The sequence below is a fragment of the Ahaetulla prasina genome, chromosome 2 (genome assembly GCF_028640845.1).
Source record: "Ahaetulla prasina isolate Xishuangbanna chromosome 2, ASM2864084v1, whole genome shotgun sequence".
Taxonomy (NCBI): domain Eukaryota; kingdom Metazoa; phylum Chordata; class Lepidosauria; order Squamata; family Colubridae; genus Ahaetulla; species Ahaetulla prasina.
In genome coordinates, this window is record NC_080540.1 from 75,157,139 (window position 1) to 75,184,015 (window position 26,877).

The 26,877-nt window shown below is 37.1% G+C and overlaps 1 protein-coding gene across 1 annotated transcript in view; it reads right to left on the bottom strand.

Moving 5' to 3' along the window:
* Nucleotides 1-1,351: 1,351 nt before the first annotated feature.
* The window catches only part of TEX264 (testis expressed 264, ER-phagy receptor), a 183,050-nt gene continuing 157,524 nt past the window's right edge, over nucleotides 1,352-26,877 (bottom strand). Inside the window, exon 7 of the mRNA XM_058168142.1 lies at nucleotides 1,352-7,007. Within this exon, the coding sequence (XP_058024125.1) occupies nucleotides 6,691-7,007 (317 nt within the window). The 3' untranslated portion in view covers nucleotides 1,352-6,690. The remainder of the gene's footprint in view (nucleotides 7,008-26,877) is intronic.

Sequence of the window (26,877 nt, forward strand, 5' to 3'; positions counted from 1 at the left end):
CCAAACTACTTATAATTTACTATGGTTAGTGAAATTTACTTCCAAATAAATGTGCCTAAGACTATAATTTCAATGCTTCTCTTGGAAATGTAATTGTCAATAACCACAATAATTAGGTGGAGCAAGGCATTCGTTCAGCTGTCAGATTTTCTTCATGAAGGAATGCCACAAAATTATCCATTAGGTTTTTTTAATTATATGCCTTAACTTATTATTATTATTATTATTATTATTATTATTATTATTATTATTATTATTATTATTATTATTATTATTATTTGAATTTATATCCCGCCCTTCTCCGAAGACTCAGGGCGGCTTACAATGTGTTAAGCAATAGTCTTCATCCATTTGTATATTATACTTACACAATAAATTAAGACTTTGGCAAATGAGCTGCTACCAAAGCAGGCGACACTAGGTCTCCTAGATCAGTGGTCTCATTCAAAAATATAAGGCAGGTAAAATGAATGATTACAGCATATGTTGGGGAATAGCAACCAATATTAGTCCCCAAATCTCATTTTGACAGCTCTTTTTAATTTTATTTATTGAAAACTACTGCCAGTTTCCCATCGTTTTCAGCACATGTGGTAGAGGAAGCCAGATACATAAAATGTTTAAGGAAGTTTAAACCCAAACCTCCACTACGCTCCTCTGACACCTCCCCTCCCCATCAACTTCACCACTGCAGAAAAACAGAAAGCAGCACTCCTAGGCATCTATGTAAGGCAGACTCATCCATTTATATAATTGTTCCCAAACTGAGGCCCTCAGTCTTTCTCTCTCTCGCTCCAAAAATCTCAAATCTCATTCTCGCCCATTACTCTAGCTTGATGTTTTTCAAGTTTGGAAACTTTTGAGGTGTTGCCTGTCTGGGTGTGGGAGGGATTCTTGGGCCCCACATATCTCAAAGTTCCAGAAACACAGCTCTAGATCAGAGGTCTCCAACCTCGGCAACTTTAAGACTTGTGGACTTCAACTCCCAGAACTCTGGGAGTTGAAGTCCACAAGTCTTAAAGTTGCCGAGGTTGGAGACCCCTGCTCTAGATGACCGTGATGATAGTATACCAGTTGCAAGTGAACAAGATACTGCTGCACCCACCAGGCAATATGCTTCCCAAAGGCTTTTTGATATCTTTTGTAACAGACTAAAACCATTCTATGTTAATCTTGAAATACGAGAAACCTACAACTCCCCACTCTGGGTATCTTGGTTGGGTGTGTATTTTAGAATCATTTATACTACAGGATTTACAGACTGTGAGGCAGGTTCCACTTCACTCATCCCATGAGACTGTCACTGTTTTGCTGGTATGGAGCATGCACAAAATATACGGAGGACAATGGCTTGTTTTTATGAGCCACTTTTAATTTTAACAAGGATTTACCCTCTACCCCCACACAGCCCTGCTTACCCAACACCTAGGTTTTAATCAGTCTGGCACATAGATCATTTTAAGCCTTGTACATTATACCAAAATAGTGATTAAATATATAACAGAACAAAAATTTTCACTTCAGGACCAAACTAATAAGCAAACCTCTCTCACAGCTCAGCTTGTATTTTAATAATTAACAAGCTCTAAGCTGTCATTCCTTATCGCTTTACAGTGCAAATTGCTGGCTGAAGGATAATCTGCAGGGTTAAGATCCAGATGTAAGACCTCTTCCAGTTCACCTGTTTACATGCAAGTTCTACAGCCCCATGAAATGCATTACCTCCCTTAGCAATAGGTACTTTATATATTTTAATGGGTGGATTCAGAACTCTGGACAGCTATATGGCATAATGTTGGTGTGCCTATGAAATAATGCTTCAGCAAAGAACATATATGGATGAGAAATAAAAATTTTGACCCATTCTTCCTGCCAGCAGTTGGTTCAAGAGATATATTGTCATGGAACTGTAGTTACAGTACCCTAGCTAGATGTACATGAATTAGTCCTATGTGAGAACAGCAGAGATATGCAGGGAGTACTCTACATTTTTCTGTTGAATAAGACAGTTTTCTCTAGACATTTAGGTCCAAAAACATGTTGGGATACAGAAACAGAGGGAAAAAATGGAATTTAAAAAAAATAAAGCACAGCAGAAAATAGAAGTAACCCCAAAACTTTAAGGTGGTTAATTTGAATCAAACGTTTCAATACTCCTAATAATTTTGAGTACATGGATACTAGCTAAGCCATAGGAAGAATGTGCTGCATTCTGTATTATCTAAAATCTTGTTCCACATTCATTCATCTTTTGTTTTCTAGATGCCCAGATTATTCTTACTCATCATCATCACCTCAACCTTATTAATGAGAGACTTCTATAAGTATCAGCAGGCTACTGATCTTTCAGAACACAGAGGTGATAATGAAAATGAGATGCTCACCATAGATGATATTTGGGCTAAAGAAAAGGAAGATGTCAGAAAAGCTGCATGTCTTCACCTCTGAAATGTCTCAACAGGTAACAATAAAATTAGAATAATAGCAGGACTTCTTTATCTATCAGCACCATTTTCTTCAAATATGTTCATTTTGAAGTACTGCATTTTGTATCAGTTGTAGATTACAGAGTCTTTTTTTCTGCCATAAGAGACAGTTCTGCTTACAGCAAGAGATGAAATATTAGTTGTTTTTGAGATGCTTGGATGTATTACTCACTAGCACAGTACCTCCACAAGGACAGCAAGTGTTAAATAGAGAAAGAGAAATGTGGCACAGAATAAGAAGAATACCTTCAAGCTGTCTGCCAGACAAATGCCTAAAATGAACTAACTCCAGTAATGCCCCAAGCAAGCCTGGGAAACACGCAGTCATATAACATAATTCCTGAAGCAGTTTGGAATATGTTACCAGATAGATCTTGCTTCTTGAACGCTAGAATAATCACTCTAAAGTTTGGCCCAAGGGATGGTAACCAAGATTTTTAATAATTCTACTCTCGCACCTGAAATTCTACTGAAAGTCATTCAGTAATGATTACTAACCAAAACCCAGTCACTGCCATGCAGCATTACTTTAGCAGCCTCGCCCTCAACTCCCCTGGGCTGAAACAGGGAGTGCTAAGAGAAACCCAGAAAAACGTTAGGTTCAGTATCTATCTCAAGAAACCACAAGTCTTTATTGAAAGCAAAACTTCGAGGGCCACCTCCAAATAAAGTTGATTATGACTAGAAGCAGTAACTGGCCAGTTTACCCTGCTCTCGGTCCCAGTCATGGCAAGCAAATAATGTGCCAAATTTATCCATCTGATTGATTAAGAAGTTGTTATTCTCTGACAGTATTAAAGCAACCAGAACTTTTGTGTTGTTTGTCTTGTTAAATCAGAAGATCCAACCAACACTGAATGAATGCGGAACTGCTTCCACTCTGCCATCCTCAGAATGAGGATAATTTCTCACAGTAATTCATCCCCAGTTCCTCATCCCATCACATGGCATGCCCAGTGACTTTCTACCTTTCCCTCATGTTTCACAATGTCTTCAAACAGTCCAAATGACTTCATATGGCTTGTTAATTTCCAGGGCAAGACAAAACCTTTTCCAAAGCTTAGCATTAGAGAAAAGAAGAATGGGCTACTATGCTACTATATGTTTTCTTTTAACGTAAAGAAAACTGTCCCATGAAAACATTTGTACCTGAGCCTCTAAATGATTCAGGTAAGCAAAGAAAACATTTTGATTCATTAACACAGGGTATTTTAGAAGTTACATGAGGGATTTACTGTTTGAAGATTTTATTCTAGCCGTACTGTATTTCCTGTTGGTGAAAAGCTGGAAAATCAGAGAAACAGTTTCCTAATTTAGAAATTCCTCTGCTATTGAAGTTGTCCAGATAATTAGTTGTTTTTCTTTCCAACAGGCTAGTTTCCAGGTGTACAAAACAGCCTCTACAATCAGAAACAAGGTTTAATTATTGTATGTATCTTTCTTGAACATCTTGTCTATATCCATAAAACATTGTTAACAAATAAACAGCACATTAATGTGTGCTCAAAGAAAAGAAGGTATGTGTATTGGCACGTGCAGAATAGTGAATTTATACGGCATTACTGTAAACACATGCACACACGCCCCTCACACTTGCAGATTATAAACATGTATGAGTATGCATATTCATACATGGAAACACATATGAGGATGTGTACTGTTTATCCACAAATATGCGAGATAAACACATACACTTCACAACAAAAGTAGGAATGTGCAAATTGTTCCAAAGACAGGATGCTGGAGGAAAGGTCCTATCTTTTCTCCAAACCACACAGATTTGGAAGCTTCAAGAGTGGTCCAGCAGTTTTCCTGGAAGTAGGAAAACTCCCAGAGGTAGGAAGTGATCTTTTTGGGAGTAAATTTTCTAGAATAAGAAGTAGTTTGAGCATGCCCTGAAGATTTACAACCATAAAGTTGCTGAACCAACTCTAGAATGTCCAGATTGGCATGGTCCAGAGGAGTAAAAGAAGATGCTGGAAACACAATGTTTGCACAAACCAAAATGAAACATCCAGTAAAATACTCAGATACTGATATATGGAAGGATGGATGGATGGATGGATGGATGGATGGAAGGAAGGAAGGAAGGAAGGAAGGAAGGAAGGAAGGAAGGGAGGAAGGAAAATTATCTTGTCAAATAAACTCTAGGGATCGACATAGCACACTAATAACTATATGCCTCCTCCTCATTTCAGTGTATCCCTGTTGTTTGATAGTGTTTATAAGATACACAGGAAAACACAGCAATGGCATAAATGGTGCTGTCTAATATCCAATTTAGCCTTAATTAGGAGCACAAAAGTCTAGCTACAGCTACAGATATGAACAAGCATATAAGCTCTAGACATTCAAGCATGTCTGAGGAAATGGGGATGCATAGGAGACCTGCACAAATGAAACTAAAATGAGGCAGTTGGAAGATTTTCATTCAAATAATTCCATGTTACATTCCAATCTTCTGATGCACAGTACTGATTTGGTTTGTTACATTAAATCAGAATTCGGAGCATATGAATATAGATTTAAGCATCAGGAAATAAAAAGTTAAACTGGGAATTGAGACTTTAGAGGCAACAACAGAGCATAAAGGAAGGAATCAATTGTGATTGCTTGGAGAGCAGGAACTAAATGGCCTTATGGACCACAAAACTCAAAATCACTATTCTAACACTGCATTTCCTTAATTACCCTCCCAGGCTAAGTCAATGCTGAGAGCAAGGCAGGTCTGAAGGTGGCTAAATTTTGAACTCCTCTACCTACTGAATTTTGAACTCCTCTACTCTACCTAAACCCATTAAGAAAGAGAGCGGGCCATCAATCTCTAGTAAGAGGATGCAAGCAAGAGAACCAAGAAGTGCTGAAGAGGAGCAAAATATTTCAATACTTTATCTCTAATATACATATATTAATATTTTCTTCAACCTGCTGTCTCAATGCTTCCTCAAGCTACAATAATGAAACTGTGAGAATTCCAACTATTGCCACATTTCTCAGCTATTGATTCCTTAGTAGAAGAACTTTACTAGAGATTTAGGAGTGACAGATTTGGTTCAATACTTCAGAATACCATCTTTATAGAGACCGCTTTGTTCTGACCAAGCCTTCAAAACTATTGCCAGTACAAAATGATAAACACTGTCATTTCATCCTAATGTAAGAGGTGCTTTGGAATCACGTTGGAAGAACTCAACTTCACCAAGCCGTAATATATAATAACTTTCAGCTGTGGTTCACACACTGGCTCAAATTCTCTATGGTTACTATAGTACCTGAGTCTTTTGAACAGCACTGAGCAGATTGATCTTTTCCTACATTTAGTTACTACCTCATCACAGTCGTGAAGTAATGGCACAGGCAGCTGGTCACTGGCTTACTTTGCAATTCCTCATTCTCAACAGCCTCCTTCCTGAGACTGCAGAAAAAGGGTTCCATTAATACTAACAGTGATGGATTTTTCTTTCTGATGGACACTTTCACATAAGAAACTAGAAAAGGAATTTGGTTCCCAAAGATATTAAATGTAACTATCAAGAACTGTATTAAATGTAACATTATTTATATAATGGAAACCAAAAAGAGAGAGAAATGGCACCAATAACAGAAGGAAATGGAGCAAAAACATGAGATTACTTGGGATTACACTAACCTGCACATAATCCATTACCTTTCCAGGGGCGCTACTGTATTATAATAAGAATTCATATGCTGCACTTACGATAAAAACATGTAAGAAAGTCTGCACTATTCTCTTTCAATAATAAGTGCTACAGTTCTTTGGTCTTAATAGATGTAGCACCAAATAGAGCGTGGATGTTACAGAAAAGCAGCCAATTGGGGGTCAAACAAGATAGGATGCAGGAAGAATTTAAAAGATTCTAAGACTAGAGGTAGTCTATGTAAAATCTTGAATTTGCTGGTTCAAACAGAACTCACCACCACTACCACTGCATCCCATCTCACTTTTAATTTCCTATTGCAGCACACCTCCTTAAGTCTGGCTATAAAATATGATTATATTCATTGTTCTACTGAATATAATTTCCTCTCTTTTATATAACTCTCCAAATATTTGTTTGCAGACAAAATGTAGCAAGCTCTCAACATGGATCAGTAACCAATTTTTTTTGGCTGGACGGAAAAGAATGAAGAACTATTATCAGTTTCTCTTTTCAGTCCCTAAAATGTAGGTAAGCAGATAACTTTATTCTTCACCCCTTTTTTCTTCTGGGGCAATAGGCTCCTTGGTCCACTTGACTTGGGCGGTGTCGCGGTCTTCTGCAGAACCAAGGTCACATGACAGACCTGCCATTCCATCACCATTGCCTTCCATGTCCAATTCTTCAAAGGAGGAACCACTGCCCCCCGATTCACTGTAGCTATGCTCACTCCGATTGTCTGTCTCATCTCGACTGTGGCCAGATGCAAAAGGAGATAAGATGGAGGTAGCCACTGAAGTCTCACTGATGTCAGTTGTGGCTTCGAGGCTGATAGAACTTGTCTCACTCATGGTGTCCATACCTTTATTTGAAATTAAAAGAGAAAGTTAACACCAAATGGAGACAATAAATAAATCATCATTCAGTGTCTACAGCAATCATTCACCCTTTTCTCTGAAGGTAGTTTAAATTCCCCAATCATTAAGATAAAAAAACGTAATAATCCATTACACCAAAGGGTCCCTAATATGTCTTCAGTCTCCACTATAAGAACATGGGGCAATGTTACATTGGTGTTCCGCAAGCTACTGTACATTGGCTGCTAGTTTGCTTCTGTGTCCAATTCAACATATTGGTTGTCACCTATAAAGCCATCCAGGGCATGGGTCCAGGTTATCTGAGAAACCAGCTTATTTTAATTGGATGAGCTCGCCCCACCCATGCTGGCAGAAGAGGTGTGCTGCTGACCCCATCATTTAAGGAATTCCAGCTATGTCCTATGGTTCTTTATTTATTTGACTTGTCTGCCACCCATCTCACCTAGATTACCTTCTGAAATGGAGAGAAGAGTCTTTTCTGCCATGGTGTCTGCCCTCTGGAATGTCCAATCCCTGCTCCCCAACTGAGTTCTATACCCTCCCTTCTGGCCTTACAAAAGGGCCTGAAGACCTCTCTCTGCCAACTGCCCTGCAGCCTCAATAGGAGAGTGGCACCTTGGAGGTGGTTAATCGGTTGGTTAGACCCCACCTCCTCTCCATGTGCACCTTCCTCCTTTCCTTTCGATCTTGATTAACTGAATTTTAAATGTATGGTTCTTATTTATTGTTTTTATTTATTGTTTCATATGTTATTTTAATTGTATGACTGTAAGATGCCCAGAGTTGCCTCGGTGAGATGTTTAATATACTAAATAATAGCAATAGCTATTAGTAATATAATAGCTATAGGACTTAGACTTATATACCACTCTACAGTGATTTACAGCCCTCTCTAAGTGGATTACAGAGTCAGCCTTTTGCCCCCAACAATCTGGGTCCTCATTTTACTCACTTCGGAAGGATGGAAGACTGACTCAACCTTGAGCCTGGTGAGATTTGAACTGCCAAATTTCAGGCAGCTGGCAGGCAGCAGAAGTAGCCTGCAGTACTGCACTCTAACCACTGTGCTCATATTTATAAAATTAATATAAATAGCAAAACCTCAAACCTTGTCCCATCATTTTATTTATTTAATTCTTATATAAAATAAAAACATTTCTGGGATCACTTCCTATGAATTCATGATTCTTACACTCAGGATTCTCACTGGATCTATAAGCACAAACCTAAGGATAATCATTCCGGGGGACCAGTAGCTATCGAAAATGATATAATTTTCAGCCAGATATGTGAATATCAAGATGCTCTAAATTCCCCCAAATTGTGATTACAAAAGTGGCAAATATATTTACAAAAAACTTTTCTTAAAAATGAAGAACAGAATATGACATATATCTAAAAGAAGATAGGTGCAATTATTGTCCTATGTATTCATACCAAATTTACAACCACAAATTTAAGACATATCCTGTAAAGGAAGGAAAGAAGGAAGAGAAAATATTTTAATAAATATTATTAATTAAAATTTATTTGCCTACAAAAATAAAGCACACAATTCATAAACTTAATTGATTCTACCTTTGTACCTACCAACTATTCCCTCTTACTCATAGAGATGCACATTCCTGTTCCTCCTTTCAACAGGAACAGCAAAGGAGGAGCAGGAGGAAAATGTGATGACTATGAAGCAAATACAGCAGATGAAACAACTGAACAAGGAAGGAAATGAAAGAGAATTCTATTCAGACACTATAAATGTAAAATTCTTTTATTGTGTTTCATTGTTGATCACTAATTAGACACAGCCAGATAGCTTTTTTGGCAGCAATACTTTTGTTTTTCAACTTTCAAATCTAGTTTATAGTATGATGTTTTTGACCTAATTAGTAATCACCTAATTGCTAATTGGATTTGAGGCTAAGTAAGTTTTAGGCAAACTAATGTTGAGTAAATACTGCTACCTACTTAATGTAGACACTATAAAAATGATTTTTTTACAATAATGCAGATTCCATTCCAAGTCCAATCAAGCAAAAGGGGATAAAAGACTAAAGTAAAGTGTGGTGATAAAAGAATTAGGGGGGAATTTTTTTTCCAGAAAAGTTTTTATTTTTGTTTCTCATAAACATATTTAAATGTAGTCTTCTTTCCATCATTTTTCATTCGTCTTATCTTTTAACTTTCATTTTTATTTTTAATTGTTCAGGACTGCTCTTTTACCATTTACCCTTCTTTATTTTACCACAACTTTTCTTTTTCTCCTCCCCTTCTCTTCCTTCCTCTATCTCTTCCTACTTTCTTCGTTCTTTCTCTCCTTCTCTTTCCTACTTCCCCTTCTCTTCCCCCACTCCTCTCTTCTTCCCCCCCTTTCTAACCTAGAATTAGGGGGAAAAATATTGTGGCACCCACTTCCCTTGGTGTCCTCTAAGGACATGCTTATTTTGCTCAATGGTTAATCCAGGGCTATCTGCTGGAAACGGAGGCTCTGATTTCTAGTTTTCCTTTAGATATGAAAGCCAGATGGGTAGCTTTAGATCAGATGCTCTACCTCAGCCCGAGCTACCTCACAAGGTTATTGTTGTGGAGAAAACAGTATATGGGAGCATTAAGTATTTAGGCTGCCTTGAGTCAATCAAAAATAAAGGCAGGATATAAATCTAATAAATAATTATATTAAGGTTTAGGGAGTTCAAGGATTTACTTCATCTCTACTGAGAAAAAAATGAGGTGTTAAATTTAATTAAACCCCATTTAATAATTAATGTAATACTGTCATCAAAATTAATACACAATACAAAAGTGTCCTTTATGGCATTAATCCTTCTGATCACCTAAGGATGTTTATCCAAGACTGATGTCCTAAGGATGTTTATCCAAGACTGGCATGATAATAAATTCAAATTTTGATGTACTCCATGCTTGAAGTGTAAAAAATGCTATTTGTCAAACTCTGTATCTTGGTTATGGTATCTCCAATTTTCAATCTAATCCCAGATACCATATTTGGTTCACACAAATTTTTCTGCTTTAGAGCAAACGTCAATGGTGGAGTTCATTTTGATTGCCCACTACTGGAAATTTTCTCAAGCAAGTCTCTGATTTATTTGAAGCTCTAACAAAACCCTGTTAGATACATAAAGGAATACAACAGGGATGTCCACCTCTCTTGTTTATTTTGGTCCTTGAAAATACTGAATAGAAACATAGGACAAAATGAGAGGACTGTGGAAGTAAAGATTTAAAAAGCAAGTTATAAGTTAAGGGCTTTTGCAGATAACTTGGTGGAAAATCCTTTGAACAGAATTAAAATAATAATTGGTAGATTAAAAGAATTTGGTACATTAGCAGGTTTCAAGATTAATAAACAGAAGACAATATTAACAAAAATATGAGAACAAAAGCTCAAACAGAATAAATAAAATGGTTTTTAAGACAGAGAAGAACATGGAATGAAATTAGAAAAGGACATGTTAAGATGTGAGAAACTACAAATGTAGTTTCTGGGGAAATTTTCTGTGACAAAAATGAAAGTCTTGCTTAGAATGATGTTTTTGTTTTGGACAATACTTGTTTTGACAACCGATGCATCATTTAAACTGTGGCAGAAGAATATATTTAAATTTGCATGACAGAAGAAAAAAACATGAGTTAAATATAAGGTTCTAAAAGATGCAAAGAAAAAAGGATTGAATCTACCTGATTTGAAGTTGTATTATGCAGGTTGATATTTGGTTTGGATGAAAGAGTAGGTACTGCTGAGAAATAGAAAGCTCTTGGAATCAGGAAGACATGACCTGAGATTTGGGTGGCATGGATCTTTGTGGTACAACAAGGTCAAGGTTAATATGGATTTTAAAAATCATTATGTTAGGCACGCCATATTGAGAATATGGAATAGACCCAAGTTGTGCCCAAGTCACTTTTGCGGCTTTCAATACAAAAAGCATTTTATAAGTAAGAAATAATAAGCAAAAACAAATAACTTATTGTGAGATATTAGAATTTGTCCAGTAGAATGCCAAATAAAATCAAGAGAACTGTTAGCAGAGGAACATAGTTGTCAATTGTTCTTTTATTTAAAGTTATTAGAAAGATTTAAAGTAGATAAAACAGTTTCTGGTTTCGAGCCTTGTAAAACTGGGTTTGAAATGGAAATATGCACAAATATCTACAGTCATGTAATTGCTAAAATGTATAGACATCAGAAACGACTAGCACATATGTGTGAGGGGAACCTTTACCTAAAAGATGTTTACTGAAATTTGAAATAGAAGAACAAGTAAAAAAAGTGGATTAAAATGTTGGTTATAAAATGAAGATGGAACAATGGGATAATATATGGTTGAAAGGATTGTAATTTACATTATGTTATAATCTTAAAGATAATTTTTATGAAGTGATGTGTTGTTGATATATGTCACCCTGAGTGTAAAACAATTTAAAAAAATTCTGGATTCAGATATACACACTGATTCAAAGGATTTTAAAGATTAATATAAAAAACCAGATATTTTGTTTTTAGGATTGATGGCCAAAGGTTGGGAAAAAAGTCATAAAACTTTGGGGTTTTTAAATGTTAACTGCAACAAAATTATTGTATGCATAAAAATGGAACGATTCAACATTACCCACGATGGAGGAATGGTTGGTGAAAATGATGAAACTTGCTGAACTGCCAAAACTGATATTTTTGATCAGAGCAAAGACATCTACATGTATTGCTAACTGGAAACTCCTTACAGACTATTTGTGTGAAACAGCAAGAAACTAACTTATGGTTTACGGTTTTGATGATTAGAGTATAAATTATAGAAAGGAGTTATGTTATAACCATTGAGTAAGAGGTAAATTTATAGTAGTATTTTATTTGGTGTGAAGTAGATTGGAAGCTATTTCCTTGTATCTTTCTCTTCAATTTTATTTTTACTTTTTCCCCTTACCTGCAATTTCTCTTTGATTTCTTACTTTTTCTTTTCTTTGTCTTAGTTTATATTAGCTTGTATTAGTTTTTAATCTTTCCTTTTAAAATGGATGGATGGATGGATGGATGGATAGACAGACATAGATAGATAGATAGATAGATAGATAGATAGATAGATAGATAGATAGATAGATAAATGGAATTCCACCCAAAATGGCACAACAATGGTTGGACATGCATTCTATGGTATCTAATCTAAAAAAATAAAAAGATTTTTGTTAAACACTGAAGACTGCAGTGTGAATTTCCTCCACAACAGTAACTAATATTCCCTAAAGAAACAATCTAAAATACAAACATGATTAAAAAGAGGACTTAGGTGGAAAATTTTCTTTTGACATGGTTGAACAATTCCTGAATTGTTACGATGGAAAACTTCCATTGGCAGCCATGAATGTATCTTTGATCTACATGAAAGGAATTGTATCTACTTCATATTGGAAAAAAATAAGTTTCAGGCTTAACCCACAGGGATATGAAAATATTTTTAAGCATCCCATGCATACTAATATATTAGTATCTACCAGCTCAGGTCTTCTTCAGAATAGCTCTCATCTTCTGAAAAAGGAGCACTTTATTTTTGTTCCTTATGGTATGTATGTATTGTAGCTCTTGGCAGATTTGACATGGGAATTCAGTAATAAATAAATAAACAGGGACAGAATACTTCATTAGAACAATTGGTTTCCTGAAAACAGTGCAGTGTTTAGACACATGCTGGAGAAATATGACCTTCACAGAGGAACACTCTTAAGATTTAGAAAGCCTTTGTTAATATATATAAATGAACTAGACAACTCATGATCTATTGAGTCATCTTTCTTTTAATGTATCATACAGGCTACTGCCATTTCTTCTCCCCTAACAACCCACAGCAGACTCCTAGTGAAGTATCTTCCTCCTCCTCTTCCTCAGCTGATTTATAGAACTGTATGCCACTTTGCTGGGAGGAGGAGAAACTGCAGACCACAAGGAAAACTGCAGCCCCACTCCCCACCCCAACATGTCTCCAAAGGCCCCTCCTTTCAGAGAGAAGGAGGGCTTACCTGTCAACTGCTGATGTCCCCCAGCCAGCCCTACCTCATAGCAGGCAACCAAGTCACTCCCTTGCCCTTTCCTTGCTGCCCAGCGCCATTAAGAGATTTAAAATGTTAGCCTCAGTTCCAAAGCAGCAATCACTGCTCAATTGTCAAGCTTTACTGCCAGCTGAACGGGCACAGGAGCCAGACAGAGATGGGAAAGAGGGTAGAGATGTGTCTCTCCCACCTTCACTTGCACCACACCACCTGTGAGTTTCTGGGAAGTATAGTGTGGCAGTGAATTAGCCACAACTTGGCCAAATTTTCAATCCCACAGGAGTAATGGGTACTGGATTTTGAATTCATTCTGCAAGTTAGTGGATTTAAATTACTTTGGTTCAAAAATTATCACCCCAAGGTTCTGAAGGAACTGGCAGACGAAATCTCAGAACCACTGAACTATATCTTTCAAAGATCCTGGAGCACAGGGGAACTGCCAGAAGACTGGAAAAGAGCTGATATAGTTCCCATCTTCAAAAAAGGAAGAAAAAAACCAGATCCAGGAAACTACAAACCTATAAGCCTGACCTCAATACCAGGGAAGATTCTGGAAAAGATAATCAAGCAACGAATCATTGAACACCTAGAAGCAAACAAAGTAGTAACCAAAAGCCAACATGGGTTTGTCAAAAACAGATCATGCCAGACTAATCTCATTGCATTCTTTGACAAAATGACAAAATTAGTGGACCAGAGGAATGCTGTCGATATAATTTAATTGGACTTCAGTAAAGCATTTGATAAAGTAGACCATAACCTACTACTAGATAAAGTAGAAAAATGTGGGTTAGACAGCACCACCACCAGATGGATTTGTAACTGGCTGACCAACCGCACTCAACGTGTAGTCCTCAATGGAACTACATCCACATGGAGGGAAGTATGCAGTGGAGTACCCCAAGGCTCTGTTTTAGGCCCAGTACTCTTCAACATCTTCATCAATGACTTGGACGAGGGGATAGATGGGGAACTCATCAAATTTGCAGATGACACCAAGCTGGCAGGAATAGCCAACACTCCAGAAGATAGGCTCAAGATACAGAAGGATCTTGACAGACTTGAACATTGGGCGCTATCTAACAAAATGAAATTCAACAGTGAAAAAAGTAAGGTTCTACATTTAGGCCAAAAAAACAAAATGCACAGGTACCATATATGTGGTACCTTGCTCAATAGTAATAACTGTGAGAGGGATCTTGGAGTCCTAGTGGACAACCATTTAGATATGAGCCAGCAGTGTGCAGCAGCTGCCAAAAAAGCCAACACAGTTCTGGGCTGCATAAATAGAGGGATAGAATCAAGAACACGTGAAGTGTTAGTGCCACTTTATAATGCCTTGGTAAGGCCACACATGGAATATTGCATTCAGTTTTGGTCGCCACGATGTAAAAAAATGTTGAGACTTTAGAAAGAGTGCAGAGAAGACCAACAAAGATGATTAGGGGACTGGAGGCTAAAACATACGAGGAATGGTTGCAGAAATTGGGTATGTCTAGTTTAATGAAAAGAAGGACGAACGGAGACATGATAGCAGTCTTCCAATATCTCAGGGGTTGCCACAAAGAAGAGGGAGTCAAACTATTCTCCAAAGCACCTGAGGGTAGAACAAGAAGCAATGGGTGGAAACTAATCAAGGAGAGAAGCAACTTAGAACTAAAGAGAAATTTCCTGACAGTTAGAACAATCAATAAGCCTGCAGAAGTTGTGAATGCTCCAACACTGGAATTTTTTAAGAAAATGTTGGATAGCCATTTGTCTGAAATGGTGTAGGGTTTCCTGCCTGGGTAGTGGGTTGGACTAGAAGACCTCCAAGGTCCCTTCCAACTCTGTTATTATGTTATGTTATGTTATTGCCCTATGATGCACTGTTTTGTACTATTGAAGGTTACAAACAGGCTGACAGACAGGAGAGTTTTAGTAGTACATAGATACTATATAGATTTAGTAGTACATAGATACAGCCATATTCTTGGCCCTCCTGAACCTTCAATTAGCTTCTTGATCTAGTAACCCTTTGGAAACAGTTCTTTGTGTATGACTGTAAAATACCCCTTTGATTAATTTATATTGGGTTTTAGTAGCTCTGAGCTATTTTTGTTTGCTCTTCACATTTTTCATTTGAAAATAAAAGGCTCCTTAATGTTAGAAAGTAAGAAATGGCCTAGAGACCTGACTGATTTCAAATGATGCCTTGTTCACTCCTTATATGTTTTGGGGACATTACATCCAGCTCTTTGCACTTCCACAAAAGAGACAACAAACTATCCCTTCCAGCGCTTTTGTCCCTAATCATGAGTTACATATGGGGAACAAAAACTTTGTATTTTGGGAACACAGTGTGCCTAAAGCTTAGTGCATGCTCATTTTGTCAACAGGCCCAAATAGAAGTTCAAATATTTGATGAAAAATTATCTGCTCCTTTTACTTCAGTCTCTAAGACTTTTGATGGTGTTGTTACTCATGGAGTGAAGTCCTTGTTTGTGTTTCAATTGACAGACAGCTAGCACCGTTATCTGTCTATATGAATGGTACATAGATATATTTCCTTCTTACTGGATTAAATGAGATCAGACAAGGACAAAGTTTGGAGATCACAGTACTTTTTTAAGTGTATATAATTTATATAACAATATATATTAATTTTTTTAGGAGAACTGTCAGACAGCTCATAACTCTATAACACAACACACATTCTGCATTCAGTAGTTCAAAAGTTCAAGGCATGACATTTTTCATTAAACCAATTTTTGGTAGTGTAGCTGGGAAACCCTGTATCTGAGATCTTTGGAGTTGATATATCTTCCATCAAGCAGACTCTGACATTGGTGGCCTCCATAAAGCCACTCTCTCATCTAATGATGTATGAACAACACAACACTACCATCGTGCTGTTTAGGTATGCAGTGCAGATTAAGAATCCAGATAGACATTTATTTTCTTCCATGTTCAAATATTCATTCTGACGTATCTTCAACTAATTATTTACTCTCTAATTTGGTTTAATTTTCCAGCAATTTTTGGGGAACTACAGTATATGAGAATTTCATTTATAATTCCAACAGTCCCTATTTGATATATGATCACTGACAGTCCTGGAATTTCAACCATGAATTCTTTTGCCTGGAAAGTAAGTTTTGAAAGTTGCCAAAGATAGGCAAAAGGAAAAGTATACAAAACAGCAAAGTACATAAATATATTTGCTGAAGAATTTCCATCTGGCAAGTGACTTTCCTCTCCTCAAACATACATTCTAATGCATATTATGTACAAAGGTTCCAATCCCAGACTGGGTACTTTCTCTAACAGGCACAATGACAAAAGCTGCAAGATTAATAGAAGTGGAAGCTCATTCTCCACAGACCTTCCTGTGTTGCCTCTTTCATTCTTTGGAGAGGATAATTTTAAATGGCAAAATTAAAAAAAAATGAGGCAAAGTAAAAGGACTTGATTTCCCTTTTCTGTATTTGCAGTGAACATAATGCAGATCAGGCTGGTGCATGCATAAGAGTAGAACACCTGAACAAGGCTGAGGAAGTATGACCTTCCTTCCTTCAAATAGAGCAGGGATCTAATGAACAAGGCTTGCATTTGAAAAAGTCATTGTGGATTGCAATGCAAAATTTCAAAAGGTTCTCAGGGGTTTGGAATAATGGAACAGAGGAGCACAGTTTCAGAGGTGATGGATCCAAAAAGAAAGGAAACCTGTAGAAGGGAATGAGAAGGGTATTGCCTTTTCTTTGGCTTTCATACACAGAATCATTCGCGTTTTCATTCATGAGCACAAAACTGACATTTGCCTAAATGAAATCTTCAGTATTTTTCCGCACAACTGTCATATGAAGCTGGCAGGATTGTTTCCAAACAAGATTCTCATGGGTTATTTCTGCCCAAGGGGACAAGTACATGCAAACTTCAGCAAAGCCTTGAAAGGAAAATAAGTGATAAGAAAAGTAGGAACTGAAGCACAAGACAGAGAGTGCATTTTCACATTCTCTTGAGAAGGAGGATGAGCTCAGGACTTCTTGCCTGGGGCTATGGTGTCTTACAAGCTATCAAATACTGAAATGTTTGCCAATCCAGAGCACTGTCAAAGCTGGTCTGACACCCTATGAAGATCATGTAATGGTCCACGTTGTCTTGCAAGCAAAAAAAAAAAAGTTTCAAAAGTATCAGTGTCTGCTCATGTCAACATCCTATGTACAAATACTAAATAGACCACCCTTGCAATGAAACCACATTATTCTGAATTAATAAACACTCAAAATGTTGTGTTTTGATGCTTTTACCTATACTATATTCACTGCAACTAGAACATGAAAAATCAAAGGAAGAGACACAGATGTTGTACTTCTCCCAAAAAAGATTGGTTTTAGTACTTTTGCTGTCAACAGAAAAATGTACTCATATTGGAACAGCTAAAACCTGGGAAAAGCTTGAGGCTGAGAAGTGCAGAGGAAGCTTGGAGTGGGGGGAAGGGAGGTAGGGCATAATATGCAGGAAAAAATTATGGCACTAAAAGCAGAGGGAAGTATGGGGGAGATGAGGGTCAGTTAAGGAAGAGAGATTTGAAATATGTGCCCAGTCTTTGCTTCTGGGTCCAAGATCTCTACTCAGGAACCAAGTAGCTAAATTGTTAGTTGTCTTGGGATGAAACTGGAGATGTTAAAACCAATACTGCCTCAACAATATTTAACCGTCTGGCCTGTCAAGAATGTATCACCAACATCAGGCTGAACAAGGATGGGGCAGATCTTTGGGCAGCTCTAGCATGTTCCTGGCTGGAGAAAGTTAGGAGTGGGCTATTTAAGGTGTGTCTAGTCAGGTTTTGGCATCTCACTGGCAAGAGAGGTGAAGTACTGCATGGCTACTTTGTCAGGAGACCTTCATGGTTTTAACAACAACACTAGAAAACTACAATTCTCTTCCTCAAACTCGTCTTCATCACATCTCACCCATTGTTATGGGAGCTACATAGTTTGTTTCATATACTACCTCAGTCTTTACCTCAGATGTTACATGAAATTTGCTCCTTAACTGCTCTGTATTTGTAATAATGTCACAAAAACAACTAAAAAAACCTTAAATAATGTGTGTACATATGTCAAATTAGAGAACGTCCAAGAATTGCTATGATGGTGAAATCTGAGATGGTAAAACTGTCCTTGGAAGCCATTCATCATTTTTAGTTCTGAAGTTACCTTGAATTATTGATTATGAATATAAAAGGAACACTTTTAATTTTGAAGAGAATTAATATTGCATTGTAACATTAAAACTGTTGCATTGTTACACGGAACTAACAATGTTATGGTAAATGAAGTTAATCTTTTTTTCTATTTTATTATATTGTTATAATATAAATTGTATTTTTTCAAGACGGTGAGTTTTATAAGATGTGATTAGTGATTAATAACATTCTATTATTTAACTAGCTTGAATACTAAACATAGAAAAAGGAAAGAAAAAATGCATCAATATTAATAAGCATTTATGATGTGAATATGATAGGCATAGAATTATTTGGCTTTTTCATCCTGTAATATCGTATAATGTTAAAAAAAGAACCACTGCAACCCACATGAAAGTATAAGTTATATGATAATAGTTTTAAACTAATTACTTAATGTTAAACTTTCTACTGAATTGTTTATGTATGTGTGTATACACAAAGTTACACAAACTTGCAACAGATACACATACACAAAACTTTGTCTATCTTGATAAAAGGAAAAAAGAAGATGCAAATTGAAGAAAATTTAAAATACCTAGAAATTAAACAAGAAGAGTAAAGGACAGTAACAGCTAAATAATTGGCAGCTGTGACTTCACATTATTATATATATAATAACAATGGCTATTGGTTTCTGAGTCCCAGTTTTGAATACATTTGCTAATTGCGATTTTTGTGAACATTCAGGCTCCTTAGAAGCCACTTTAAGTGGTTATATTCACTATGCTTTGTGATGTTTTCTATTTATGGGGACCATTCTTGTTGAGTTTAGGAGGGGAAACGCCACCTTCCTCAAGGATGGATTCAGCAACATTATCACACAGTTGCAGCAGGGAGACTGGTACACTGGCAGCAATCTCAATTGATCCCTAAAGACCAACGTAACAAACAAAGTCACCTGCAGAGCATTACCTTGAAATACCTGCCACAGTGTCACAGATAATCGTAACTATTCTTATCGGTTCTCCCCTGGGACCTTGGCTGTTCCACACTTAAAATTCAGGCAATACCAAGAGGTGGGCACTTCCCTCCACACCCATCCAGGTCTATAAAGTAATACAAAGTGTGGGTTATCATCTGTAAAGCCCAAACTGTTTTGGCTATCACATACCTGTACCTCAACCTATTCTGTGCATCTCTTTAGGGAGAGATGCTGAGGGCCCACACCCTACTGTACATGAGGTAAAGGGACCATGGGGTCTAATGACACTCATTCTCTGTGGTTGCTGACATACTTTGAAACATTTTGCCTCTTAAAGTAGCTGTTAATGTTTATATTCTTAATTCAGTTTTTTATGAATCAATAATTGATATATGTAGGCGTTCTTACATAGTTACAGTACAGTTACAGTACTGCTTCATATTGTTTGGAACAGGTAGAAGTCTGCAACTTCTACTGATAGAGATATTGCTGTATCTCTGTTAGATGAAGGATGGAGGCCGCATCCTTATGGAAGGGCAGGTAAGTGCTATATTCATGCCACCTGCACTCTCTGAAGCATCTTTTCCCTTCCAATCAAATGTGCTACATAGCTCTATTAGTTTAAAATGGAGTTCTTTGAGAAATTGATATGAAAAGGTAATTTAAAATAATTGTCAAATCTAATCTAAACATCTGGCTGGCTGTACAACTAGCCATAATACAGTATAATTCAAAAAGAGACAAAATACAAAGATATCAAACTTTTACATTATGATTAGTAGAGAGGGCAAATAATTGTTATACAAAAGTTCTCAAGGCCCTGAAAAATGCTTCTTTAACCAGTTTTGGTCTGTTTGAATTTTTTCTTTATGTATTTACATTCTGCAGCCATGACATTTTGTCTAATATAATTGGGGGGGGGGAATCAGAATTTAATTGGATGGCAAATTGCAAGGGACTTAGTGAACATCTTATACTGATTGGATCTTGTGTAGCACTTGCAAGCATTACAGATATGGATTTTTATTTGTTTGTTTATTGTATTTGTTTCCAAACCAATCAGGTAAACCAAAGTAAAAATAACAGCAAAAACAACCACTGGCACATAAATTATGCAAAATTATTGCCTGCTTGGTGTTCATCTATATACATAGATACATAATGCATAGATGAATACCCACCAGGCAACCAAGTGGAGCTGAGCTCTAATTAAGGTTTTAACAATGTTCCAAAACAAATAAGGTTCTGTACTATGAGAGGCTCAAAGAGAAAAGCTTCTCCCATGTCTAGGTTTCAAGTCTCCCACTTACCATAAGGAGGAGAGTTCTCAGGAAATCTTATTGAGATGACCAGATCAGGCAGCGGGAGTTGACTTAAACCAGAAGGTGCCAATACATTCCACTGCAACACTGTAAATTAGTAAGTAATAACTAGGAATTTGACTTGAGCCTTGAAATTGACCGAAAATCAGTATATCAATCTCAGGATTAATATTACTATGCAATGATTGGGTTTTCCACCAGGCTAACAGCAATATTATCGATCAATTAAAAATTCCAAATCATTTCTGAAGGTTGCCCCAAATGGAATAGACTGCAATATTCCAAGCACAGGATGATCAGGTTATGAATCACTATTGCCAGGCATCCAGTCTAAATAGGGCTGCCACTTTATACCAATCAGGGTTGAGCAAAGGCTCCATGGCCATTGGTTTTCACCTGCTCTTTAAATCAGAAGTGTCAGTCCAGAAGAATTACCAAATTATGACTGATTTCTTTGGAAAAGGAGCAAACTCATCCAGAATGCCTACTAGGACTACTGGTAGAGGAATGCTCCACTGTTTACTGACAATAAAAACTCAGCTTTGGACAGATTTGAGCTTGCTTTGCCCTGTCTTGATCCTGAAACCCTCCAGATACCGGTAGACATTGTTCGTGACATTTCCAGATGGGTCCATGATGGTGATCTATATTTGGATATCATTGGCGTATTGATGACATTTTACCCCAAACTGGCAGATGTCCTTGCCCAGTGACTCTGTACAGATGTTATATCATATAGGAGAAAGCACCAGATCATGGAACGCTGTTACTCACTGGAACCGCCTGCTGAAATAGGAAATAACTATTGTAAAATGATGCCCCCAAATTCCAACCCTTGCAAATGATCCAGCAGAATAAAATGTTTAATGTTAGCAAAAATCAATCAAGAATCAGATTTTTATATCGTTATTCTATTAGATATACCTAAACAAGCTATTAACCAGTTGTGGCAAATAGCCCTTAAATCTATTTATTTCCCAACTGTTATGAGCACAAATAGGAATATGGCAGAGGACTTTTAATTTGATGTTATATGCTCCATTTTAATGTAATTTCTTCCTTCCTATTGCACTCAGGATAGTTTGGGCATGGACAAGGGAAATTGCAATTTTCTTGGATGATCTTTTGTAGGTCTTGGATAGAAGGAATGTGCTCTCTTGATCCTATCAGATATCTCAGCCTCCTTGATTACAGTTTGGTATCCTTCTTGACAGTATGCAAAGGTTAGGACTTAGAAGCACTATATTGCAATGACTCCTCTCCTTCCTAAGCAGGCAATTCCAACTGCTATTGGACTGGGGAAGAATGATCATACTCATGATTACGCTATTGGAGATTTCCACAGGGCTGTTTAATATCTACATGAAGTTTCTGGGGTATACAATCCGTCAATATGGAATGTTAATACCCGTCTCCACTCCAAGATAACATGGGAATCACCAAGAGATCTAATAAAATCATGTATGGAGCGAGCGCACACACAAAAAAAACAATGCATCAATATTTCAGTGAAGTTCATCAAGCAGAGTGCTCTATGCTGTTTCTATCCCATGACGAGGCTTTAAACTTTACTGGCATAGATTCATACCATCAATCTGGGCCTCTGTGGCTCAGACTGGTAAGACAGTCTGTTATTAACAGCAGCTGCTTGCAATTACTGCAGGTAATTACTGCAATTACCCACTAAGCCCAAGGTTGACTCAGCCTTCCATCCTTTATATGGTAGGTAAAATGAGGACCCAGATTGTTGGGGGCAATAAGTTGACTTTGTATATAATATACAAATGGATGAAGACTATTGCTTGACATAGTGTAAGCCGCCCTGAGTCTTTGGAGAAGGGCAGGATATAAATGCAAATAAAAAAAAAAATCATATCTAGGATTGTCTATTTTGATAACTGTTGAAGAAAAATGTTATACATTAAGCTTAAACCTAACACAAACTCTAGGTAATATAGTTTTAAGCTAGGGTTAGTGATAAAAGATTCCTCCAATATTCCCAGAATGTATTTTTGATATCACTGCTATAGAAACATGCCCTGGAGCCATAGCAGTTTTGATGAGATTCGGATGATATCTAATATACCTGATGAGGATGAAGTAGTTCATAAATTTTGAAAATGTGTACAGTGTTCAATTATATAACCTTTGCCCAGGCACAACACAAAGAAAGCCATAATACACAATATTTGTCATAAACAAAGAAGGAATTGCCATCTATTGGTTACACTAAAATTCTATAAAGTAAACTTTCATAGATAAGTATGGAAACATCCATATACCCAAGGTAGGAAGACATGTTCTATTTTGTTTTCCCAACAATTTTACTCACTGAAATAAACTGTGCAACAATTTAAAATCAAAAAAAGTTTTTTTAATTCTGAAGGTCTTTGGAAAACACTTTTTTTTTTTACATTTATATCCTGCCCTTCTCCGAAGACTCAGGGCGGCTTACATTGTGTAAGGCAATAGTCTCATTCTATTTGTATATTTATATACAAAGTCAACTTATTGCCCTCCCAACAATCTGGGTCCTCATTTTACCTACCTTATAAAGGATGGAAGGCTGAGTCAACCTTGGGCCTGGTGGGACTAGAACCTGCAGTAATTGCAGGCAGCTGTGTTTAATAACAGGCTTCTTACAGCCTGAGCCACACCGCGGCCCAACACTTGTTTAGTGTTTATGGAAGTGTAAATAAGAATGTGAATGTTGGTAAATAGAAACTGAAAGGAAACTGAGGAAAAAACTGAGGAAAACTGAGGCAGAAACAGCAGAAGCATATGCACTCAGTGAGGTGCTTCCCATTCAAAAATCAGTCTCAGTTGTAGAAGGTTGTGGCATGGGTCAATGTGCAAATCCATTATCCAGAGTGACACAAACAAAACATTCTGATTAGTAACAATGATACCATTCAAAAACAATTCCGATTGGGCGAAATGTGGACATCACCAAGGAGAATATTTATTTGGGCAAATTGCCTTCAATGTGAACTACCGTATATACTCGAATATAAGCCGATCCGAGTATAAGCCGAGGTCCCCAATTTTACCCCAAAAAACTGGGGTAAACTGGGGACTCAAGTATAAGCCGAGGGTGGGAAATGAGGCAGCTACCGGTCGGGGAAACCCTCCCTCCCTCAGCCGAGAAGGCTGGCGGCTCCCCCGCCCCGCCCTCTCACTGCACCGGCAGGGCTTCCCCGCGCTAATGCAAAAGCCCGCCAAGTTTGCGCCATCCGGTATAATGTGAAAAAAAGAAGAAAAAAAAAAACTCGAGTATAAGCCATATATACTCGAGTATAAGCCGAGGGGACGTTTTTCAGCACAAAAAACGTGCTGAAAAACTCGGCTTATACTCGAGTATATACGGTACTTCCAGTGTCCTCAGTGATGTCATCACATAATCAAATCTTCTTAAATGCAGCACATTATTTATAGAAAAAAAAGCTTTCTTCCAAACATTGAGGCTTCTGCCATCTGTAGTGCCAACAGATACACAATTTGACTGTTACCTCTGAATGCCAAATATTAGGAGACACAGATTGCTTGAAAGTATTCTATGAATGGTTTCATGATCCTTTCAGTTCCCTCTCCCCCACTTCCACTACAATTCTCCCAAAACTCACTCCTATCATTTTTGAGAGAAGGGATATGCTCCCTGGTTTGACCAACTGTTAGCCTGTTAACTTGGCTTGAAACTGAGGGCAAGATAAGACCAACAGGTTGAAATGGAACAAAATTAAGACTCAGGAGGAGGCAGAGGAATTTCCTGCTGTTAAGAGCTGTTAAGCACTGGAACATTTGTTTGAAACAGTAGCAAACACCTCATGCTGGATGTTTTCAATGGGGACTGGATGACCAGCTGTTTCATGGCTATCTGCCCTGAGCAAGAGTCTGGATTAGATGCCCTTCAAATTCATCTATTCTATGATTCTGTAGAGATTTATCACCTCTGAAACGCTCCTCTTTGTAGTTCTACAATGTTTCATTGTTTATCTAAAACAAAAGGCATTTTAGAGCATGTTGGGTATGTGTGTTTGGAAGAATACAGCATTTGTCTAGAAAACTTTAAAGCAGTTCATTATTCAAATGGCAGCTGCAAAATGAAGCCACACAATCCAGGAAAAGATATAGCTGTTTCTAAACTTGCACACACAAGTGCTACATTTATCCCCCAGGCTGCTCTATAGCATCTCTTTGGTACTGAAGCACTGCACATTTTATTCTACTCCCACAAATAATTTTTTATTAAATTGAAACACACATACCTTTCTTAGGAATTTCAGAATCAAAGAACATATACATTCAGAGAGATCTTAAAAATAATCAAGCATAATCCTCTGAATTGTGCAGGAATCTATCCTCTATTATCCCCCACATAGGTGGTCATCCATCCTGTCCCTCCAACAAAGGAGAACCCAGCATCTCCTGAGGAGAGGAGTGCCCATTGCAGAAGTGGGTCAGTGATATGACATGTGTAAAATAACAATCATGCAAATGCATTTATGATTTATGTACTTGAATCAGACATTCTGAGGTAAGTACATACTGTTGCATTTGCGTGATTATGTCATTAAGGTGTGTGTACCTATTTTGGCTTTGCTGCGGTCATCAGTATCCTAACAGCCGCACAGACTGTTCCGCCGTTGGTCAGTTCTTACCATGGCAACTTCTTTCTAACATCCAACTGAAATCTGCTTGCTTGTTATTTATATCCATTGTTTTTTGTTTCATCTTCTTGTGACAGCCGTTCAGATATTTGAAGAAATATCTAAGGAATTGCAGCACCACAAGGCACATAAAAACACTCCCTCACCCAGAGAATTAGCTGTCATATTCTCTCCTTCTCTTTTTAAAAAGAGAAACTGACAACAAATGAAAATAGATTTTTAAAAAAAACACATATAAACAGCTTCACTTTCCTTTGCTAGGATTGTGAAGCCTCAGATTCTAGTAGTCCATCCTCAGCTTTGGAAGCTTACCAGATCAGGGGTATCCAACCTTGGCAACTTTAAGACTTGTGGAATTCAACTCCCAGAATTCCTCAGCCAGCTTTGCTAGCTGAGGAATTCTGGGAGTTGAAGTCCACAAGTCTTAAAGTTGTCAAGATTGAAGACCCCTGTACTAGACGAATTTGGACTAGTTATATTCTTTTAACCCAACTTGTTGTTGCAGGAAAAGTTGTTAGGAAAAATGCAGTGTACACCATTCTCAGCTTCTGAAGGAAAAACAGGATATAAATCTAAAAAAATAAATCAATGAAGAGAAAAAAACAGAGAGAATATTCTGCATAGAAGGAAGGAAACAGTGAGAGCTGTACCCAGAAATCAAATTTCCTAGCAAAAATCCTTCTTAGCTTTAAAAGGTTCTTAATCAGGACACCATCTAAGTGAACTACCTAGTGATGCACAAAAACTAGAAAAAGAATAGGTGTGTAACAAAAACATGGTCAGAAGTAGCCAGATATGGAACAATTTGACATATGTGGAACACCAGTAGGGTAGCACATAGCACAAACCACTCATCAGAACAATATTCTTTACCATTGTGAAGAAAGTTTCTATGCAAAGATGTTATTACTTTTGCACACTTCTCCACACTCCACACGCCTATACAATGGAAAGATAAATACTAGTAAATATCTCTCCTGTGTAACATGCAATCATTGTCATTCTGCTTAGCAAGTCTTGAGTGAGGTGAAAGTAAATAAAATTATTCAAGAAAAAAATACACCAGATTGAAAAACATAGCTTGTTGTAATACTTTCATCGAAAATTATTTTGAATTTGCATACTAATTTTCCCATTTATTAATTTTAGTTCTGAGATATTTTTTAAATTCTCCCCATGTCGTAATCTCTGCATCTCAACTTACCTTTTGTGTCATATATCTGGAAATCTAAAACATTTACATGTTTTATAACTGAATCAGTCTTTTTAAATGTCCTGATGTGACAGTTTATTTTAACTGCTAACAAAGCAACAGGAAAAATAACCATTAACCAGAATTTAAGATGGTAACTATAAGGAAGACTATTATGAAAGTTAACAAGCAGTATCATGCAGTGAGAAATGAAACCAGATTTAAGGCCATAGTGGTTGAATCCATAGCTAGAACTGCTGTATTTCACATTCTAAGTTTACAATATATGTGAAAATACTTATTTGAAATAATGAAGAAATGAACAAATTTAAATACTACACTTGGAAATCTTGAAATCATGTAAGATTTGTAGGGGTCAAACGTGCAAAGCGATCATGCAATTCTCAGTCAAAGCAAGCAATGTTATTCAGAGCACAAACAAGAAGTAAGCAATAGTAGGT